Source organism: Chionomys nivalis, chromosome 1 (assembly GCF_950005125.1).
Source record: "Chionomys nivalis chromosome 1, mChiNiv1.1, whole genome shotgun sequence".
Classification (NCBI taxonomy): domain Eukaryota; kingdom Metazoa; phylum Chordata; class Mammalia; order Rodentia; family Cricetidae; genus Chionomys; species Chionomys nivalis.
Genome location: NC_080086.1, coordinates 140,274,036 through 140,294,749, shown reverse-complemented (window position 1 = coordinate 140,294,749; position 20,714 = coordinate 140,274,036). Strand labels below are relative to the sequence as shown.

The window sequence follows — 20,714 nt, the reverse complement described above, 5'->3', positions numbered from 1 at the left end:
AGCTGGAGATGCTGTAGGCTCCATTTTGTTTCTCTTCGGAAGAGGTTTTATTTGAGAAGTAATGACCTTTGTCAAATGTTTTGGATATAGCTCTTGAAATGACCTGACCACATTCTTTGTTTGGGGTTTTGTTGTTGCTTGTTTGAGTGAATGAGTCATTGTATGATTCTGGCTGGCCTGAAATAGCTCATTATGGATTCCAACCGAGGATCCTCCTGCCTCAGTCTCCAGTGTGCTGGGATTACAGGCTTGCATCTGTAATATTTGGCTTTCTTTGCTTGCTTATTTGCTTTTAATAAGGTGAATTCTTTTAATTTATTTTTGAGTGTCAAATCAACCAAAAATTTATGTTTGTTTGTAAAACAGGGTTTTCTGTACCCAAGACCGACTGTGCCTTCCCTATGGGGGGGGGGTAGGTGACCTTGAAATTCTAATCCTTGTGTCTCTACTTTTCCAGTGCTGGGGTTACAGGCATGTTCTACAAGTCCAATTGTATACAGTACTAGGGATGACACTCAGGGCTTCATGCATGATAGGCAAGCACTCCACAAATCAACCTAAATCTCCAGCCCTGGAATTAACTCACAGACTTATGGAGGTTGACAAGACCAAGGTCAGCAGGGGCAGTCAGCAAGCTGTAGAACTTTAGGGCCAAATGATATACTCCAGCCAACAGACTCATGATTCAGAAAGATGGTTTCAGTTCAAACTCAGGTGGAGAGAATTTGATCTTATTTGGGGAAGGGTGAACCTTTTATAGTATTTGTCTAACCCTTAGCTCCTTGTATGATACCTGTTAATATTAGGAATGACAGTCTGCTTTACTGAGTCTACTCCTTTCTAAGTTAGCTTCAACTACAGACAGACTCATGGAAAGATCTTGAATGTTTTCAAAAAAATATCAAAGGCTCACTGTGGCCAACTTGAGTTGTAAAATTAACCACACTATCCAAATCAAACTTTTTGCATAAGATTTCAAATGTTGACATTTAACAAGAATTTATGCATTTATGTTCATGGGGTTTACTAGACCCTAAGATTCATTTTTGTGATAGTTTTGGAAAAGCATAGAGCTTAAAGTTATGTCTCATGAGGCAAATTCGAAAGTGATTTCTTCTTTCGATATTTTATAGATAATTGGCCTAACATCGTGATGATCTTTTTCTTGTGCTTTCAAAGACTTTGTTAGAGAGAATATCCAAGAATGGAAGTTTCTTGGTATGAAAATTTTTGATGGCAAACTCAACTGTTTTAATAGATACAGGAATATTAAAATTATCTGTTTTATCTTTTGTGAGACTTTTTAAGTTGTATTGTTGCAAAGTATTTACAGAAGTTGCTGCGGTCACAGTCTTCTTACAGCAATATGAATATTAACTAAGTTAGAAGTTGGTACCAGGGACTTGGATATTGTTGTAATTAGCCTGATGTTTTAGTATGAAGTATTATGGACTTTGGTATTTTGGGTTAGGAAAGCAGTGGAATGCTTTAAACACTACTTATTGGGTCGTACTAATAGGAACACAGAAGAAAATAGTGCTGAGAATGATTTCAACTGGTGGGGAAGGAGCTGGCTTAAGAGAATTTAGAGGAGAATTTTAGTATGTTGCCTAGGGATCGTACTTATGATATTTCGATGAACTGGCCGCCTTTTGCCCTTGTCTGAAGAATCTGCCTGAGGCTAAAGAGAGGAGTTTTGGATTAATTCCACTGGCAAAGGAAACAGCATAGTATAGACTGTGTTGTGTGGTTATTAATGGTAATAATGAAGATTTATAAAAAAGGAGTAAGCTGAGCAGGGAAAATTATAAAAAGTAAAATTTAAGGAGAAAAGAGCACCAGGAAACAGAATGGAGCTATATTCTGAGTTCAAGGAGATACGATTACGAAATGGAATAAAGGGAGTAATGACCTCAGGGCAAGATCCCACCCAACTAAATTTCCAATTTATGAAAAGAAATTAAAAAAAAAAGAGCTTAGAGTCAGGTATGGTGGTACATGCCCTTAATCCTCACACTCTAGAGGCAGAGGCTGGAGGATCTCTGAGTTTGAGGCCAGCCTGGTCTACAGAGAAACTTCCAGGACAGCCAAGCTTAGGCAGTGAAGGAAATCATGGAAAACAGAAAGCAAGTAAAGATGTAATTGAACTAGGGGGCCGTGTTCCAGTCCCAGCAAGCAGTAGACGTTAGCAGCTTCAGCCACATGGTTCTGGCTTTAGAGTCAAGGACAGAAGAAAGGGGCCATGGAATTTGCCTCCATGATTAAGAAATGCCGCTGAGCCCAGGTGTGTCAGGGGTGACCCTGAATAGAAAGGCCATTGTGTGAAGCTGTGATGTTGAAGCTTGGATTGCCTTGGAGACCTTAAGATGTTGGTGATGCCAGTGTCCTAGGATACCTGCTCAGGAAAGCTGTTAACAGCGAGGAGAACCAGCCCGGAAGAGAGGAATGTGTTGCAGTCAATAAAACTGAAAGGGGTGGAGATCTGAAGAGCATTTCGACTTAAGACTTGCAGGTGCAGAGTTTAGAGTTTGCCCAGCTGGTTTTCAGTCTTGCATTGGTCCAGTATTTCCTTACTATGCTCCTTCCTTACATTTTGGAATGATAATAAATAGCTGATGTCATTACATGTTGGAAGTATATGATCTGTTTTATTATTTTGATTTTACAGAGACTTACAATGAAGAGATTTCATGAATCTCAGAAGAGACTTGGAACCTTAGATATTTCAATAAGTTTAAGGCAATTATAGACTATGGGGACTTTTGAAGTTGGACAGAAAGTATTTTTGCATTATTATAAGGCTTCAACCATTTGGGGGCCAAGGTTTTCAAACATGTGGTTTGAAAGAAAGCACTATTAGGAGATACAGCCTTGTTGGAGGAAATGTATCACTGTGGGGGTGGGCTTTCAGGTCTCATATATGCTCAAGCCACACCCATTGTCTGAGACCACTTCCTGTTGCCTGTGCAGGATGCAGAATTCTCAGCTCCCTCTCCAGCACCATGTCTGCCTGCACTCCACCATGCTCTCTGTCATAATGGTAATGGACTGAACCTCAGAAATTGCAAGCTGCTACCTCAATCAAATGTTTTCCTTTATAAGGGTTGCTGTAATCATGGTGTCTCCGCAAAGCAATAGAAACTCTAATACAGATGGTGAGTGCACAGACTTCACTAAACTAATTTCAAGGGACTAATTTACAGAGTTTACATTAATTCACCTATGTGCTTTGAATCACTCAATTTTATAATGTATTAATCAGAGGGCATACTCAAATGGTTTAAGCCAATTCTATTATTTCACTTTGCACATGATCACCAACAATCACACCAGGAAGGAAAATGAATATCACTTACCTTTTTCGAACAAAATTGTATCCAAAGAAAATGAGAAAATACCAAACAAAAATGAAGATAGAAATGATAAATCCGATCTTTATAAAGATGTGAAAAGCCAAGTTAGCAAGCTTTGGGGGACTTTGTGTGAGAGAACAGTGTGGAATTTGTGCAGGGGTTCTTTCCTCAGCAGCAATGTGTTCCATCTGCCCACACTCCCCCTCTGGGGCTTCCAAACTGCCTGCTCACATTACCTCCAGTCATCCTTTGAGAGGTTGACCAGAATATTCATCTCCTCGTCATCCTGCAGAAGGCGGTAGGCTGCACTCAAGTGGTGGTTCTCCAGGACAGATCTGTCATTGTACAAGATAGCTGGATCTGACCTGTGCAGAGAGACACACAAACTCCTTCAGGTTAGGGCCTAAATGGGGTGTTGATTTTTAGCAGCAGCAACTCCAGGCTCCCGCTCACATAAACTTAGACTGTGCAAGGACATGGAACAGTGATTTTATTAGAGTGCAGAGACAATTTATTTTTTCCTAAATGTAAATGAAAATAAATAACCAGGAAGATCCCCAAATGTTTATAAGAAGCTCTGAGCCTTGGTTTCCTTGATTGCGCAACTGGAGGCTCAGGAAGATGGTCATGGAGTCTTGAACCTGGCTAGCAGCAAGCAGCAAGTGACCCTTGTGGCTGTTAGTGACATGTAGAAGCTGAGGTGCACGCTATCAAAGCAGCATGAGGATGGAGACCACATCAAGGTCCAGAGAACAGACCGGTGCAGGCCAATGGTCAGTTTCCTGAACCTAGAGCATAGGCAATCTACCCAAGAGAGGCCAGAGGGACGTGTCATTGCCAGCAACTGATCCAGACTCCAGGGGATGTGTGCCTGCCTGGAGGGTCTGGGAGGACGCATCCATGATGGGAGCAAACAGCAGCTGCAGCTTCTGAGCACAATTGAGGCTCGTGCTCTGGGCCTTGAAGTCACAGGGATACAGGGAACAGCCTTTGTGGGGCTGGGGAGATGGCCCGCTCAGAAAAGTGCTCAACAAACAAGACGAACTGAATTTGATCCTCTGAAGTCACATTAAAAATCCAGGTGTGAGTCAGGCGGTGATGCCACACGTCTTTAATCTCAGCACTTGGGAGGCAGAGGCAGGTGGATCTCTGTGAGTTCAAGGCCGGCCTGGTCTACAAAGAGAGATTCAAGAAATTCAGGGCTACACAGAGAAACTCTGTCACAAAAGAGCAAAGCCAACTGTTGTATGAGCCCACTTGTTTGTTTCCCCACCGTGGCCTGGCCGCCCAAACTCCCGAAATAACCACACGGAAACCGTATCAGTTAAATCACTGGCCCATTAGTTCTAGCTTCTTATTAGCTAAATCTGACATCTTAATTTCTATTAATGTGTGCATCAGCACAATGTCGTGGCCTACCAGCAAAGTTTCAGTGTGTCTGACAGCAGCTCCAATGGCTTCTTTCTGACTCTGCCTCCTTTTTCCCAGAATTCATTATAGTTTCCCCCACCTATATCTGTTCTACCCTATCACAGGGCAAGACAGTGTCTTTACTCACCTATGGTGTTCACAGCCTACAAAGGGGACTTCTGAACTGGTTTGAGCCGGTTTGAACTGGCCTCAACTGGTATGATCTGGTCTGAGCAGGTCTGAACCGGCCGAAACAGGTCTAAACCGGTCTGAATTGGTCTGAGCCAGCTTGAACAGGTCTAAACCAGTTTGAGCTGGTTCGAAACAGTCTTGGCGGGTCTGAACCGGTTTAGACCGGTTTGAGCCAGTTTGAACTGGCCGAAACCAGTTTGAACAGGTCGGAACTGGACTGAAACGGTCAGAACTGGCATGAGCTGGTGTAAACCAGTCTGAGCTGGCCTGGACCGGTCTGAACCAGCCTGAGCTGGTCTGAACCGGTTTGAACCTGTCTGAACCAGCTTGGACCGGCCAGAACTGGTTTGAGCCGGTCTAAGCCGGTTTGAACCGGTTGAGCTGGTCTACACTGGTCTGAGACAGTTCAAATCAGTTCAGAAGTCCCCTTTGTAGGCTGTGAACACCATAGGTGAGTAAGACACTGTCTTGGCCTGTGATAGGGTAGAACAGATATAGGTGGGGGAAACTATAATGAATTCTGGGAAAAAGGAGGCAGAGTCAGAAAGAAGCCATTGGAGCTGCTGTCAGACACACTAGAACCTCATCTCTCTTCCTGCATGGCATTCTCCCGTCTTATCACTAATCCGAGAAATCAAACCCACCCCACAGTTATGTACTCGAAATCAATGTGCTTTTCTGAGATGCAGTGATAATGAAAGAAGAATAGACCGGCTGATTCTAGATAACATTCTGACACTAAGCCACAAGTCCCCATGCAGGTGATCTATCAGTCACATTGATGGCCCCATGCAGAAGCCCCTGCACTAACCACATCGCCCCCATCACTCAATACAACACTCTTTTGATTTTTGTCAAGATTACAGTGCTTCTCTGTCACCCTGCATGGGGAGGTGCATCCCATCCCATGTAGTCACTGAATAGTGATGTGTGGTGCCGACTAGAAGAGAAATTCCCCAGGTGAACAACCTGGTTTCCAACTTTTAGGGATTCTTCACATCCCAAAGTCAGCATGGTCACCTTACCTGCCAATCACTTCGTCGCTTACAGCCTCCCTTTCACTGTGCTGAAGTCAGGCATAGCCCTGAGCAAAGTAGGCAGCAGGCCCTCAGAAAACGGCCACTGCAGTCACCCAGCCCAGTGTTTAGTTCCATCTGAACCTTTTTCTGTTCTCCATCCCACTGCCTCCCCTCCCGGCCAGACTCTGTGCCTGGCACACGGTGGATGCTTGAGGGTGCGCTGGTTGGAGAAACACTCTCCCTGCTGGGCTCAGGCTGTCCTGTCTCAAACACCATCCTACTCCACAGCCAACCCCTCCCCTGCACAGAGAGCAGAAGTCACATTCCGACCTCTGAATCTCAGTCTGACTCCTCTGCATCCTGCAGAGGGCCCTGCTGTGCTGCCGACTGCCACCTAGGGTTCTACCCATGACTTAGACCCCCTCCTGGCTGACTCCTCTGATCTGACAGCCTTGTCTATTCATCTGGATATGCCAGGCTAACTGGGCAAGGGGCTCCAACCAACACACATCTGGACTTTACCCCGGACTCTAACTGCAGTTGGGCCTCTCATCTGCCTCCACCTTACCTCTATGCCCCAGGTTCTTTCCTCCCAAGAGAAGGCAAAGGAGGAAGAGAGACAGGCTTGGGGCTCGCCAGTGCCTGAGCCTCCTGACTCCCTAGGTTTTCTGGTCTGCTCCTACAGCACTAACACTTGTCACATGTTTATCCTGTCTCTTGAGAAGGCTACTCTTGTGCCTGGATCTTTCTTTGGCAGATTTCTAAAATTTCTGTCATTGCCAATATCCTGGACTGCCCATTATGAATAAATTCTGACCTGAAGTTTGTTCAAAGACTCTGGGCAGAGGTTCTCATTCTGCCATACACTGTCTGGCCTCAGACGCTTTTTCACACACACTTGGTGTAAGTCTCCATTGTCGTAGAACTATGGCATTCTGCACGACCTTAAAAACAGCACCATGTAGATGATTTTGTGTCCCCTTAATCTGGGGGTGAGAGGGTGGTAGAAAGGAGGAGATAGGAGTGAGAACATGGAGAAATGGGATAGTTAAAGGAGGAGAGGGATGAAGCATTGAAAGAGAGATCTATGGGGTTAGAAAGAAACCTGGTGCTAGGGAAATTCCCAAAAATCCATGACAATGGCCCCAAATAAGAGTCCTATCAATAGTGGGGTGGGTGCCTGAACTGAACTTTCCCTCTGATCAGATGGGTGAATACCACCACTAACATCATAGAGCCTTCATCCAGCAACTAACAGAACAAGATGCAGAGATCCACAACCAACCACCACGCCAAGCTCCAGAAATCCAATTGAAGAGAGGGAGGAGGTAATACATGAGCAAGGGAGGTAAAGATCATGAGGAAGTGTTGGGAGTTGTGAACCCCCAGATCCTGAAACAACTTGTTTTCCCCTGATCTGAGTGCCTACAGCTGCTCTGAGCAGGAGACCTCAGGAGTTCCTGATTGCAGGAGAGTGGTTTCTGGTAGGTTTGGCTGGGGCGTGGCTATCCCTACATAAGCTGCCCCCCCCCCCCCGCCCACAATAAAGGGGGCATTTTTGCATCAAGGATAACCTGTCTCTCTCTGTCTGTGAGTCTTTGTGTGTTTCAATCTCCAGCACCTTGCCCAGTTCACAAACTTTACGGTGGTGCCTAGAGCACAGACGGGTGTGGTACGCCGCAAGGGAGAAATCTACAGAGACAGCTGAACCAAGCTCACAGGAGCTCACGAACCCTAGACTGACAGCTGTGCAAACTGCATGGGATCGGACCTGGTCCTCAATATGTGGGAGACAGCGGTGAAACCTGCACTGTGTGCTTATTGGAGCCCATTCCCTATGGTGGCAGGCGTGCTCAGCCTTCATGTGGGGGATGGGGGTTGGTCCTGCCACAACTTAACATGTCAGACTTTGTTGACCTCACATGGGAGCCCTTACCAATTGAGAGAAGTGGATGGGGTGGGCTGGAGGAGTGGGGGGGGTGTGGAGAACCGTGGATGAAAAGTAAAATAAAATTAAAAAAATAAAATAAAAAGAGAAAGTGGTGCCTGTGCCCACCCTGGTGCAAGCATTTCCCATGGGTAACCTAGTCTCATGGACCTACTCATGGGAGTGCTTCCAGGTTGCTCTGCATGCCTGACTGTTTTTGCTCACGTATGTCACGTTTGTCATGTGTGTCATGTGTGTCTTGATTGTCGTGTTTAGCATATTTGTCATGTGTGTCATATTTGCCATGCATGCCATGTTGTCATGTATGTTATATTCGTCATGTGTGATGTCATTTTTGCCGCTCGTGCGGCGTGCGCTGTGTTGTGTTTTTCGTACATGTCACATTTGTCATGTGTGTCACATTTGTCACGTGTGTTGTTTTGATATGTGTGTCGTATTTGTCATGTGTGGCAGGTGTGCCATATTTGTCATGGTTGTCGTGTGTGCCATGTTTGCCATGAGTGTCATGTGCGTCACGTGTTTCATATTTGTCATGCATGTTGTGTTTGTCATGTGTCGTGTGTCTGTGTGTCATATTTGTCATGTGCATATTTGTCATGTGTGTCATGGACCAGTCTGGTCTGGTCGAAACCAGTCCGGTCCGGTCTGGTCCGGTCTAGAATAGTCTGGTCTGGTCTGGACCAGTCCGGTCCAGGTGGACAAGGGTTTGCAAGTAGGAACGTGGCTGACCCCAAAGAAGCTATACTAGAAGGTCGGCACCCAGCATTTGGAATGCGTCCCTTAACTGCATAGATGGAGCCTCTGACCCACAGTCTTCCAAGACGACCATATACACTGCCCCTTCCTGAGACCCACGCAGCTAGGGCAGAATTCATACAACGGGCTGGGAGCAAGGGCTGGATATTCAGGGAAGGATCCAGTGACCCTCCCTGCCCCTCCATGTAGGAGGGGATGCCAACAGTCAACAGCTCTATGTGATTATCTTTGGCAAGCAGCCCATTGGTGGCCCAGGCTGAAGTAAACTTTGGTTTGCTGTTGGGATCAGATCCTTAGCATGAGAGGTTGAGGCTGGGTGGGAGGAGTGAGTCATGGCTTCTGAGCTGGGACATGAGAAATGGCCAGGGAATAACAATCAGATGAGTGTGGGAATCACATGGTGTTTCTGTTGCTTCCTGGCTTTGTGCCTGCATCATTGATGACCTCTCACGGCCCACATCAGTTCCGTAAGTGATTGTGACCTTGTATTTATCAGAATGCTCGGGATCCAAATTGTTTGTTTGACAGAAGCCCTCCAATGGTTATATGAATTTTGTGATGTCATGTGCATGACATCTGGGGCTCTATGCAGCCTGTGCCACACCTGTTAGAAACAGGTAGAGGAGCACGGGACATACATAAATAACAGGTGAACATTATAATAGTGAAGAAAAGAAGAGCCGCTTTAGATCTGAATAAAAGATGAGAGATAGCAGCAGGTGTTTTTTAAAACGCTGTGTCTTCAATGAAGTCGCCCAGGCTCCTCTCTTGTTTATAAGTTAATCTTTTCAAAATTCAAAATAGAGCAACCACATAAAAAGCAAAGTGATGAACACACAACTTGCTGACATCTAAAATTATATCCCTGCCTCCTCGTGCCTGCTCTACAAATATTTCAACTGCCTCACCGTGTCTGAATGTGGAAATTGTTGGTAGTTCCAGTGTGTTCATAGTCGTGGATGGCAGCCGAGAAGATTATTGCAAAGATCTCCAGTTCCGTCAGCCAGTTCTGCAAGGGAGATTCACAGCAATCAGGTAATTGTCTCTCGCTCACACAGCTTGAGCGTGCTGACAACAAACTCACCCTGCTACCTTCCACCCTACAGCTGCTGGCTGTTGCCAAACAAGTTTTTTATACATAGAAGTAATGGGGGCTTTTCCTCATTGAGGAGACTGTGAACTTGTAGCTTGACCACAATACTCAAGGTTGGAAGAACTATTACTCTGATCCGACATTCCAGAAAGACAGCAACAGTGAATGAAGAACTTAAATATCCTCATTAAATAGCCCTCCCACTTCAAAATAAAATTCTTATCTCTCTTTCCTTTCCTTTTCCTGTCCTTCCCCCTCCCCTGGGAAAAATTCAATGCAATACCCTCTCTCATTTATCAAGAAGTAAGTAAAATTTTTAACACAATATCAAATGTGGGAGCCAGCCATGATAAGCTAAGTCTGGGCATGTTACCCAAAGGAAGTTCTTTACTTCCAACCATTATCACCTGCCAGAGTAGGACTTAGCCATTGATAAATTTAACAAGAGGCCTGGGGCTCAGTAGTTTACCCTGAAGCAGTGCCTGGTTGCAGAAAGGACCACAAACTGAGATTACCCAAGCACCACCCAAGGACAGACCATCCAAAGGAAATGCCTAATATTCCAACTGCTGTAGATAGCAGCACCTGCCAGCACACACACACCAGGACACCCCTAGACAAATGTCAGTCAATTAAGGGTCCTGAACCTCAGAAACCCTTCACCTTCACCTCTACTACTATAAAAACCCAACTCTAACTGAGCTCGAGGCTCTCTGTTTATTCCAATATGTTGCAAACTTGTATAAAATAAAGGCTCTTTGCTTTTACATATGGGACTCAGACTTGTTGGCTCTTGGGGAACTTCACAGATTTGGGATAACAGTAACACTTTGTCTGTCATGGGTCCATTTTGGTGCTCAGTAAATATCTGTTGATTGAATATGACTAGCAAGACTTACAGTAGAGTCTAGTATTCTGAGTACAAGATCATCCGTGCAGTCTGATGGATGAGATTACCTGAGCACCACCCAAAAACAGACCATCTAAAGGAAATGCCTAACATTCCAACCGCTGTAGATAGGACCACCTGCTGGAACACACTCACCAAGACTCCCCTAGATAAATGTCAGCCAATCAGGGGTGGGTCCTAAACCTCAGAAGCCCCCACCCCCACCTTTACTATTATGAAAACCCAATTCTAACTGAGCATACAAGTGTCTTGCCTACATGTGTGCTACATGTATGTACTGCCCACAGAAATCACCAGATCCCCTGGAACTGGAGTAACAGAGATTGTGAGCCATCATATGATTGCTGGGAATTGAACGTAGATCCTCTGGAAGAACAGCTTGTGCTCTTAACCACCTTTTGTTTGTTTGTTTGTTGTTTTGTTTTTTCGAGACAGGGTTTCTCTGTAACTTTGGGGCCTGTCCTAGAGCTAACTCTTATAGATCAGGCTGGCCTCGAACTCACAAAGATTCACCTGCCTCTGCCTCCCAATTAAAGATTAAAGCTGTTCACCACCACCACCTGGCTGCCTCTTTTTAAATGTAGAAACCCACATACCGTTCACATGTTCATAAAGGAACTAGCTATGTAGCTGCTATCCCCACAGAATGAGAAAATGAGACCAGAGAAAACTCAGGATCCACCAAGGTCACACAGCTGTTCATATGACAAGCCATATAATATATTTTCCAGAATTCTCATCTATCATCTGTGGATTAAATTTCCTTTGTTTATATTCTATATTTATTTAATTTTGGATAAACTTATGTATGTATAAAATTATATGACATCTCTTCTTGATATTCTTCATATATATAACACCTATTCTTTCTCTTTTTTTGAAAAAGGGTCTTATAGAACATGCTAGCTTAAAACCCAGTATGTAGTCCAGTCTGAACCTGATCTCACAGAAATCCTCTTTTTCTTAGCCTCCTGAGTGTTGGAATTACAGGCTTGCACCTCTGCACATGGCCATATTCGTGTGTTTTCTACCTTAATACGATATTATTATTAATCTGCTTTTGAACAATTCCCTGTATACAAGTCTTGTTCTAGTCCTATACAAAGTCAATATCATGCTTTAAAATAAGATGGTAGATATGAGTTAGCATAGAGCCTAAACAAATCCAAGTCACAAAACATCAGGAGTCTAAGCATCAGAAAGCCTGCAAAGGAATAGTTCCCACATTGCAAATATCAGGCACACTTCCTTCCTACCCAAACACACTAACAGCTACTCTTAGTTATCACCTAACTTCTAATAAACCCAAACAGCAAGGGATCAAACAGGCATACAGCAAAATCTAAACTGTACCTTTGAAGCTCATTGTAAAACCCAGTCCTTGAGATGATCAGTGTGCATATGGGCTTAGGGATGAGAAGGGGGAAAATGATATCCAGGGAAGGAAACAGGAGGGGCATGAAACAGTTTCACAAAAAGAAGCCTTGCTGATGGTGACAGGGAGAGCATGGAGTGGAGGAGGGCATTTTCAGAAGCGCCTGTCCATCTTGAGCAATGGAATGAGTCCCTGGACTGCAGTGGGGATCAGGGCAGACCGGGACCTCAAATATCAGGCATTGAAAGCCAGAGTGAGTGAGGAATGTAAACTGACTCAACCGGCAGTGGTTTTTACACCCCGGAGAGTCTGGAGCCAGCCCAGCACTCCAGGAAGAATATTTGTCCAAATAGAGAGAGGGAGGAAAAGTCCTTACAGTGCGTGTAAATAACTGAATGTATGGCAGACATGGATAAAAAGAAGTTACAGCCAAGAGAACAACGGATTACATATGGCCTCCAAACACTGAGTCAAGAACCAAACACTTCCTAGGTCGTATCAGATAGCATCCTTGGGAAAGGAAAGTTGGAGAAGGCAGAAGAAGCCACTCTGAGGAAAACTGAGATTCATATTTTAATGGGGCTCAAATTCATTTGTATTTCCCACTTAATTACTGTGAGTGCTAAGGTTTTGTGTCAGAATATAAGCAATAAGAAACTTAAGTTCCACAGGCATTTTGTTGTAGGTTTATCTGACTGCGACATTTCCCTGTCTTCCAAATTGGTGTGTCACGGCTTCATTCACTGACAGAACTGCTTTGACACCTGGATGTGGTAGATTTTGGACCTACTACACCTGTGGCTCAGGTAAGCAAGCCGTATACTTAGGTGTGTGGGTGAGTGAAGGCAACTGTATACAAGAGAGGAAATCTGACGGAAATGGACATGGGTGGGTCATTTTCCACTGCTACAGGATACATCACTCTAAGTAAGCTGTGACGTTGCTGTGGGAACAGCAGTTTCTATTTTTACAATACTTTTCTGATGCCTTCAGAAATCACCACAAAAAGATGGTTGAAGAACATCATATGCACACACACACACACACACACACACACACACACAAAGAAGAGGTGAGTCATGAGAAGACAGATAAGTAGATAAAGTGTCATACAAACATAAAGACACAAGTTCCATTCCTAGTACCCATTTGAAAAGTCAGGTATGGTGGCTGTGATGTGGGATTTCCCTCTGTATGCTGCGAATATGTTTTATTATCATTGGTTAATAAAGAAGCTCCTTTGGCCTATGGCAGAGCAGAATAGAGCTAGGCAGGAAGTCCAAAGATTCAGAGAGAAAGAAGGCAAGGTCAGGGAAATGTCTGTAATTGACAAAGGAGAAAGACGCCAGAACCCTCTGGATACTATGGGCCTGTAGGCTGAAGACAGATGTCCCAATGTGACCGAAGAGCTTCGAGGGCCTGTCCAAGCAGCAAGATGTCTCTGTCAATTCTAGAACTTTAGATGTTGCTTAAAATGAACATCCTATTTACTTAGGTAATATTATATCCTTCTGGGGTCTTTGATGGAGTTGAAGATAGAGTTTTACTTAGTTATAATAAAAGATAAAGTAGATATAAAACTTTAGAATGACAAATATTATAACTGTAATTGTTGCTTGATCCTTATTTTGTTATTTGTAATTTTACTACGTTAAAGTTAAAACCTTTCTTTTAATTTAGACAAAAAAGGGAAATGGTGTGGGATTCCCCTCTATATGCTGTGAATATGTTTTATTACTATTGGTTAACAACGAATCTGCTTTTCCCTATGGTAGGGCAGAATATAGTTAAGCAGAAAGTCCAAATAAAGATACAGAGAAAAAGAAGGCAGAGTCAGGGAGATGCCATGTAACTGCCAATGGAGAAAGATGCCAGAACCTTAGCAGTAGGCCACAGCCTCATGGTGATATATAGATTAGTAGAAATGGGTTAATTTAAGATGTAAGAACTAGCTAGAAATATGCCCGAGCCATTGGCCAAACAGTGTTGTAATTAATATAGATTTTTGTGTGAATATTTGTGTCTGGACAGCTGGAAACAAATGTTCAGTTTCCATTTATATGGCTGTGATCCCAAGGCTAGAGAGACAGAAGCATGCAGGTCCCTGGGGTTTACTCGCCAGCCAGTTTAGCCTAATTGGTAAGATCTAGGCAACTAAGAAATTCTCTCTCAAAGACAAGGTAGAGGGGCCCAATGAAGGACACCTGAGGCTGTCTTCAGTCCTTCACATGATCATACACATACATGCACCTGCACACACACACACACACACACACACACACACACACCTGTGCATATGTGCCCATGCTACAAATAACTGAGCACAGTCTGTCATTGGCTGTTATACTGTGGAGTCCAAGGATAACTTGTATTAGCATAATTGCTTCAGAGAGTTTCCTTAGCATTGATGAAGCTGCTTGATTCCGGTTTATATTGCACAGGATAGTGTGCACAACAGGTAATAAAACCATGTTGACCAGATGAGCTCAGAGCACTATTCAGCCTCTCCTTTAATTTGCTCTACATTATGTTCAAGTATACACCCGTGAGGATTCTGAGGTCCAAGGGGTTCTGTTTCACCAAAGATAATGCAGAATGATAGCCAAATACCTAAATGTATGGCCTTTGGCGTCACACCTGGGGAACTAGAGAGATTGACTCACTGTTTAAGAATACTTGCTACCTTTGTAGAGGACCAGGTTCTGTTCTTAGCACCCACATGACAATTCACAGTTCTTTGCTACTCTGGTTCCTAGGAATCCAAAGTCCTCTTCTAAAGTTCATGGGCACTAGGCATGTACAGGTGTGTATATGGACACACAATCAAACATTCATATGCATAAATTTATTTTAAAAAATGAATATTAAAAAACATAAAAGAAATCAGATCTGGGGCCAGCTTCGCTATGCCACTGTAATATTTTGCTATGATCACCATAACAAAATACCATAAAAACTCATTTTGTAGTGGTAGGATCAGTTTCCCCAGACTGAAAACCACTGATTTACAGAAAATCGTAATCTATTGCACATTTGTACAGACAAAGTATATTTGTATAGACATTTAAGAAGACAATTTGTAGTAATTCTTTGTGTTAGCTTTCCATTAGTGTGGTAATTTGAATGTAATTGACCCCATAATCTCACAGGGAGTGTCCCTATTAGAAGGCATGGCTTTGTTGAAGTGAGTATGGCCTTCTGGAAAGAAATGTGTCATTGTGGGAGCCGGCTTTGAGATTTCCTGTGCTCAGGATATCACTCAGTGTTTCAGTTGCCTTCCTGCTCTTTGCAAGATGTAGCAATCTCAGTTCCAGCACCACGCCTGTCTGCAGGCCTCCAGGTTCCCTACCGTAATGATAATGGACTGAACCACTTAAATGATGGGGGAGAGTCTTCTGTTTTGTGTTAATTTCATTGGTTAAATAAAGAGACTGCCTTGACCCTTTTGATAGGACAGCAGCTTAGATAGGTGGAGTAGACAGAACAGAATGCTGGGAGAAAGAAGCCGAGTCAGGCAGTCGCCATGATTCTCCCGCTGGACACAGACACAGGTTAAGATCCTCCCTGGTAAGCTTGTGGTGTTACACAGATTATTAGAAATGGGTTAGATCAATATGTGAAAATTAGCCAATAAGAGGCTACAGATAATGGGCCAGGCAGTGTTTAAAAGAATACAGTTTCCGTGTAATTATTTCGGGGCATAAGCTAGCTGGCAGCCAGGAGCCGGGCGGCAGGAATGCGGCCCGCAGCTCCTACTACACTTAAACTGTAAGCAAACCACCCCAATTAAATGCTTTCCTTTCTAGGAGTTGCTATGGTCATGGTGTTTCTTCACAGCAAATGAAAACCCAAACTAAGACAGTTACTAGACAAGTACCTGAGATTAATCATCATATAAAGAGAGAAGTCAAAAAAGACAAAAAAAGAAAGAAAAAATATAAAAAAGAAAAACCAGCCTACAATTCATAATCCCAGAGAACCTAGACAACAAAGAGGACCCTAAGAGAGGCATACATGAATCTAATCTACATGGGAAATAGAAAAAGGCAAGATCTCCTGAATAAATTTGGTGCATGGGGACCATGGGAGAGAGCCAAAGGAGAACGGAAAGGAAGGGAGGGCAGTGGAGAAAAATAAATAAAAAATAATTAAAAAATAAAAAATAAATAAAAAAAATAATAAAAACAAAACAAAACAAAAGTCTAAAAGGTCAGATGGGGTGGGAGGAGCTCTGTTGAATAACTCTTAACAGACATGTGGGAGGCCCTAGGCTCAACCCCCAGTATTGCAATACATACATATGTACAGTAGACAGTTAATAATGTTTGCAAATAAAAAAAAGAAATTTGTCAAGATTGTAGGAGGATGACAATCTGTTGTAGATGGAGAAAATATACATATATATTTAGACAGAAGTATGATTTTGGCTTGACTGACTGCATATTTAAGTTTAACTTTGAATTAAATATGTTTAACTTGATTTGTATAGAAATTTATAATTCAGAACTTTTAGTCAGTGGTTCCAAATGATAAGCATATATGATGAATTCTTATGTTCACATGATAGAAGAATTCACTCATTCGCACGAGAAATGTAAAGAAGTACAGATATTCCTAACACACGTATACATGCACATGTATGATACAATAAAAGTTCAGAATATCTTTTTGGCTAAGGAAGTGCTATTGAAGCTGGACATGGTTGGACATGCCTGCAACCCTAGAACTGGGAGATGAAGGCTGGAGGAGCTAAGATCTCTCTACTCAGTCTACACCAAATGGCAGCTTCGGGCTTTGGTGACTCCCCATGGGAGGCCTTACACTTTCTGAGGAGTGGATGGGGAGTGGGGTGGGGTGGGAGAGGTGCGGGGAGGGGGGGGACTGTGATTGGTATGTAAAATAAACAAAAAAAGAGAGAGGAAGGACAAAGCTGTACACTTAGTAGAAAAGGAAAGGGCCAGGAAGGAAGCAGCAGGAAATTCTGGGTCTCCTTAAAGACATCAGTCCCATGGTGGGGGCTTTGCCTCTATTACCCCATCACTTCTCAAAGTCCTCGTCACCCAATCGCATCACTGTGAAGTAGTTCAACAGAGTTCCCAGCTCATAGCAAGTACTTCGTTAACCTTTGATTGTATGGTTTGAAATTGAAATTCCATCGATGTATTTGTCATTTTTATCATTAAAAAGTCACCCATTCTGTTTTTATAGGTTTGTCGATGTTTTAGTGTTAGGAAGATAAAAACTACCTTCTTCCTTCTTCTTGTTATATACTATTCTTTTTCTTTTTTTTTTTTTTTTGGTTTTTTCGAGACAGGGTTTCTCTGTGGTTTTGGAGCCTGTCCTGGAACTAGCTCTGTAGACCAGGCTGGTCTCGAACTCACAGAGATCCGCCTGCCTCTGCCTCCCAAGTGCTGGGATTAAAGGCGTGCGCCACCACCGCCCGGCAACTATTCTTTTTCAAAACTACCTATTCTAACAGAAAAATACACATTTTGTATGGATTTCAGAGTTATCAGGTTATACATTAATTTTTTTGAAAATTGAATTAGTATTTATTGTTTTGATAAAAATTACCTTTCAAACAACAAAAGTTTCCCATTTAAAGCACAACACATTTATCTACTCATTTAATCATTACTTTTGAGTTCTTTGAGTTTTATAGTTTTTCTTTTTTTCAGTGTTGAAGTTCTTTATAGATAATCATACATTTTTTAAACTGCTGAGAATGTACTTTTTACATCATACTTATTAATTTCTGGCATACAAATAGCTCTTGCAAATTTTCTCAGCATTTTATCCTTTTAAAGTAGCATATTGTATCACATGGGTTCTGTAGAAAATTGTTTAGTGTTGTCTTAGTGTGTCGGTCTGTGTCTTCATGATTCTATCTTCACTAGACATCCCTGCATCAGTCCACATCTTCATGGGCCTCAGTGTGGATGTTTCTTCACCAACCCGTATCTTCACAGGTCTGTCTTCACACAACCACCTCTGCATCATTCTAGGTCTTCATGGGGCTATTTTGGTGTGGACAATTCTGTTTTATTCCATGTTTTCATGGGATTATCATTTAATATGGCTTTTGGTCTTGAGTTTTTGGTAGAAACTCTTTATTTTATAAAATGAGTCCTCTCTATAACATTTCTATAATTTTGAAATGGCTTCTTAAATATTATTTATTTTCCAAAATGAGCCTTTTAACAAAAACTAAAACATGATGATGAGTTTTGGGGAAATTCTACAATAATCTAGTAATAATACTTCCTAAGTTGAAGGAAGGATAATGTCAATATTTTTGATATTTTCCTCCTGGTCATCTTCAAGGTAAAATATTTCTCACGTTGCAGACGAGAGGAAATCTGGGCACAGAGAAGTACTTCATCACAGGTTACAATATCGGTTAGTAACTAAGCAGGGATTTAGATGGAGTATATCAAGCTTCAGGACCACTGTTCCCACTGTGTTCTAAGTTGAATGCACTGAGCTACTGTACTGAGACAATCAACAGGAAAGACAGGTATGTGCTGGGTTTGTGGTTGATTTGCTGCAATTTCTATTTTAGTTCTTCCTATAAGTGGCATAGAAAGACATGTAAAAATGGATTGCCACTCTCTTAACCCAGAAAATCATACAAATTATGAAATTCAAATCTTTGTTTTCACTTTTAAAACACACACGAACCTTCCTAGTCCATCAAGTGTGTGCATATCCAAAATGCTATCTGGATTTTCAAGATGCCATTCTGAAGGAGCTGTGTGTACCATTCCCGTGACTGGTTTGCTCAAGTTTTGCTAAGGACTGACTTTAATATTTCCAAACCTTCTCAGTATTTCAAACTTTTAAAATAGCATATCTCATTCCCTGAGATTTGTAGGAAAATACTTGGTGTCAGTCCGCAGAGTAGTCCCAGAATCCCACACTGGCGGGTCAGAAGCTGTGCTCAGTTCAAACAGTGTGGCTGGATTTATGGTCATTGACACAAAAGCAGCGCTCAATTTTTGTCGAATGTGCAGAGAGGAGGTTTAGACGTAGATTCCCTTGTAGCTGAATATGTCCAGGTCAACAAATGTGAGCCAAAAGTACAGTGTTCATGGTTCAGTTAGCCCAGGCCACACCAAGATGATACTCACTGAGAAGGGACACCCTGATCCTAAGCCATAGGAGGGGACTTCACAGGAGAAAAGGATCCCCCAGAGCATACTGTAGAAATAAAATATAAGCATGGGGGTAAATTCAGTTTCCAATAAGTTCAAATAGAAGTGAAAAACAAATTCCTATAGGTCTTCTTAAGGCAATCTCAGTAAAAGCTATTTTATTTGTTTGTTCATTTGTTTTCATTTGCCACCAACATCTATGCATATTAAAAACTGATGACTTATGGAGGTAAAAAAGACAAAGGGGCTGGTGGGGTGTGGACCAAGATGCTTCATGACAAACCAGAAAATCTGAGTTCAATCCCTGGCCTCCGCAAGGTAGGAGGAGAGAAGTGACTGCTAATAATTGTCCTCTGACATCTACATGTGTGTTGTAGCACAAGATTCCCCACCCTTACACTATAAACAAACAAACAAACAAATAATAAAAATGTAAGAAGTCAAAGGCACAATCAACTCGAACAAGCTAGTACATCAAATGAATTAGCAAAAAGATGTCTAAAACCATCTGAAGAGCTGAAAAGCAGAACTATACAATGATATTTCAAATAACTAAAAAACCTTTAGCTTTAAAAAATACATAAGATGTGAATAACTAGAGTGCTTCTGAAAAAGACCTAGCAGGTTAAGCCAAAGATGAGTTGGAGCAATGGTTGATGAATCTACTGACTATAACTTCAGAATATGTGAACATTATTGTTAATTGGCTATTGCAAAGGGTAAAAAATCATTCTATATGTGGAAATATATGCTTAGCTCTTGTAATTATTCCTTAATTGGCCATTTTCTATTTCACTGGGCCCAAGAAAAACATTTAAGAGAACCCTAAGGCTCTCCACAGTGAACAGGGGGACACTTCAGAGCACTCTCCATAAAGATCAAGGCAGCTCTCAGAGAACCCCAAGGCTTTCCATCATGATTATGAGGACACATCAGAACACCCCAAAGCTCTCCACAGTGATGCCGGGAAATAGGGTATTCACAAGGCATCATTCATCCTGGGCTCATCCTTATCACCTCTGGGACACCCTCCAACGTAGACGTGTGTCCCCGCCTGGACTTACTGCTACTCCTGTCTTATAGAGGAGGTAATGCACGGTTTGCGTGACATCAGCGGCATGCATCAGGTTGTGGTAAGGATTTTTATGCTTGCTGTACCCCACTTCCAGGGCCTCCACAAATGAGACAAGCGCAGAAATGGGGATCTGAAAGAGAAGAGAAAGCTCCACTCACTAAAGGGCAAACTTACCTTAAGAGAAATATTAAGATCCCCACTTTGCTCATTTGGGGGCTCTTGTAGATCATATGAGGAGCAAAAATGTTTAGCAGTTAATAAAATTCCCTGTGAAACTGTCAGATGCTTTGAAAGTCTAAGACCAGGTCCCCGGTTGAAGAACAGTCAGTCTTACAAACTGGTTTTGTTCCCAGTTCAGGCAACCAAACTATACAGATTCATCTCAAAGACATTTTGCTTAAAATGTAAACCAGTGGTTTTTGATGTACA

The 20,714-nt window shown here is 42.6% G+C and overlaps 1 protein-coding gene across 6 annotated transcripts in view; it reads right to left on the bottom strand.

The window, feature by feature from the left end:
* The window catches only part of Pde1c (phosphodiesterase 1C), a 528,369-nt gene that overhangs the window by 88,696 nt on the left and 418,959 nt on the right, over nt 1–20,714 (bottom strand). For all 6 annotated transcript variants that reach the window (XM_057762590.1, XM_057762549.1, XM_057762557.1 and 3 more), the window contains 3 exons: nt 20,275–20,415; nt 9,587–9,687; nt 3,590–3,718 (listed from right to left, as the gene is read on the bottom strand). In XM_057762590.1, the coding sequence (XP_057618573.1) occupies nt 3,590–3,718; nt 9,587–9,687; nt 20,275–20,415 (371 nt within the window). The remainder of the gene's footprint in view (nt 1–3,589; nt 3,719–9,586; nt 9,688–20,274; nt 20,416–20,714) is intronic.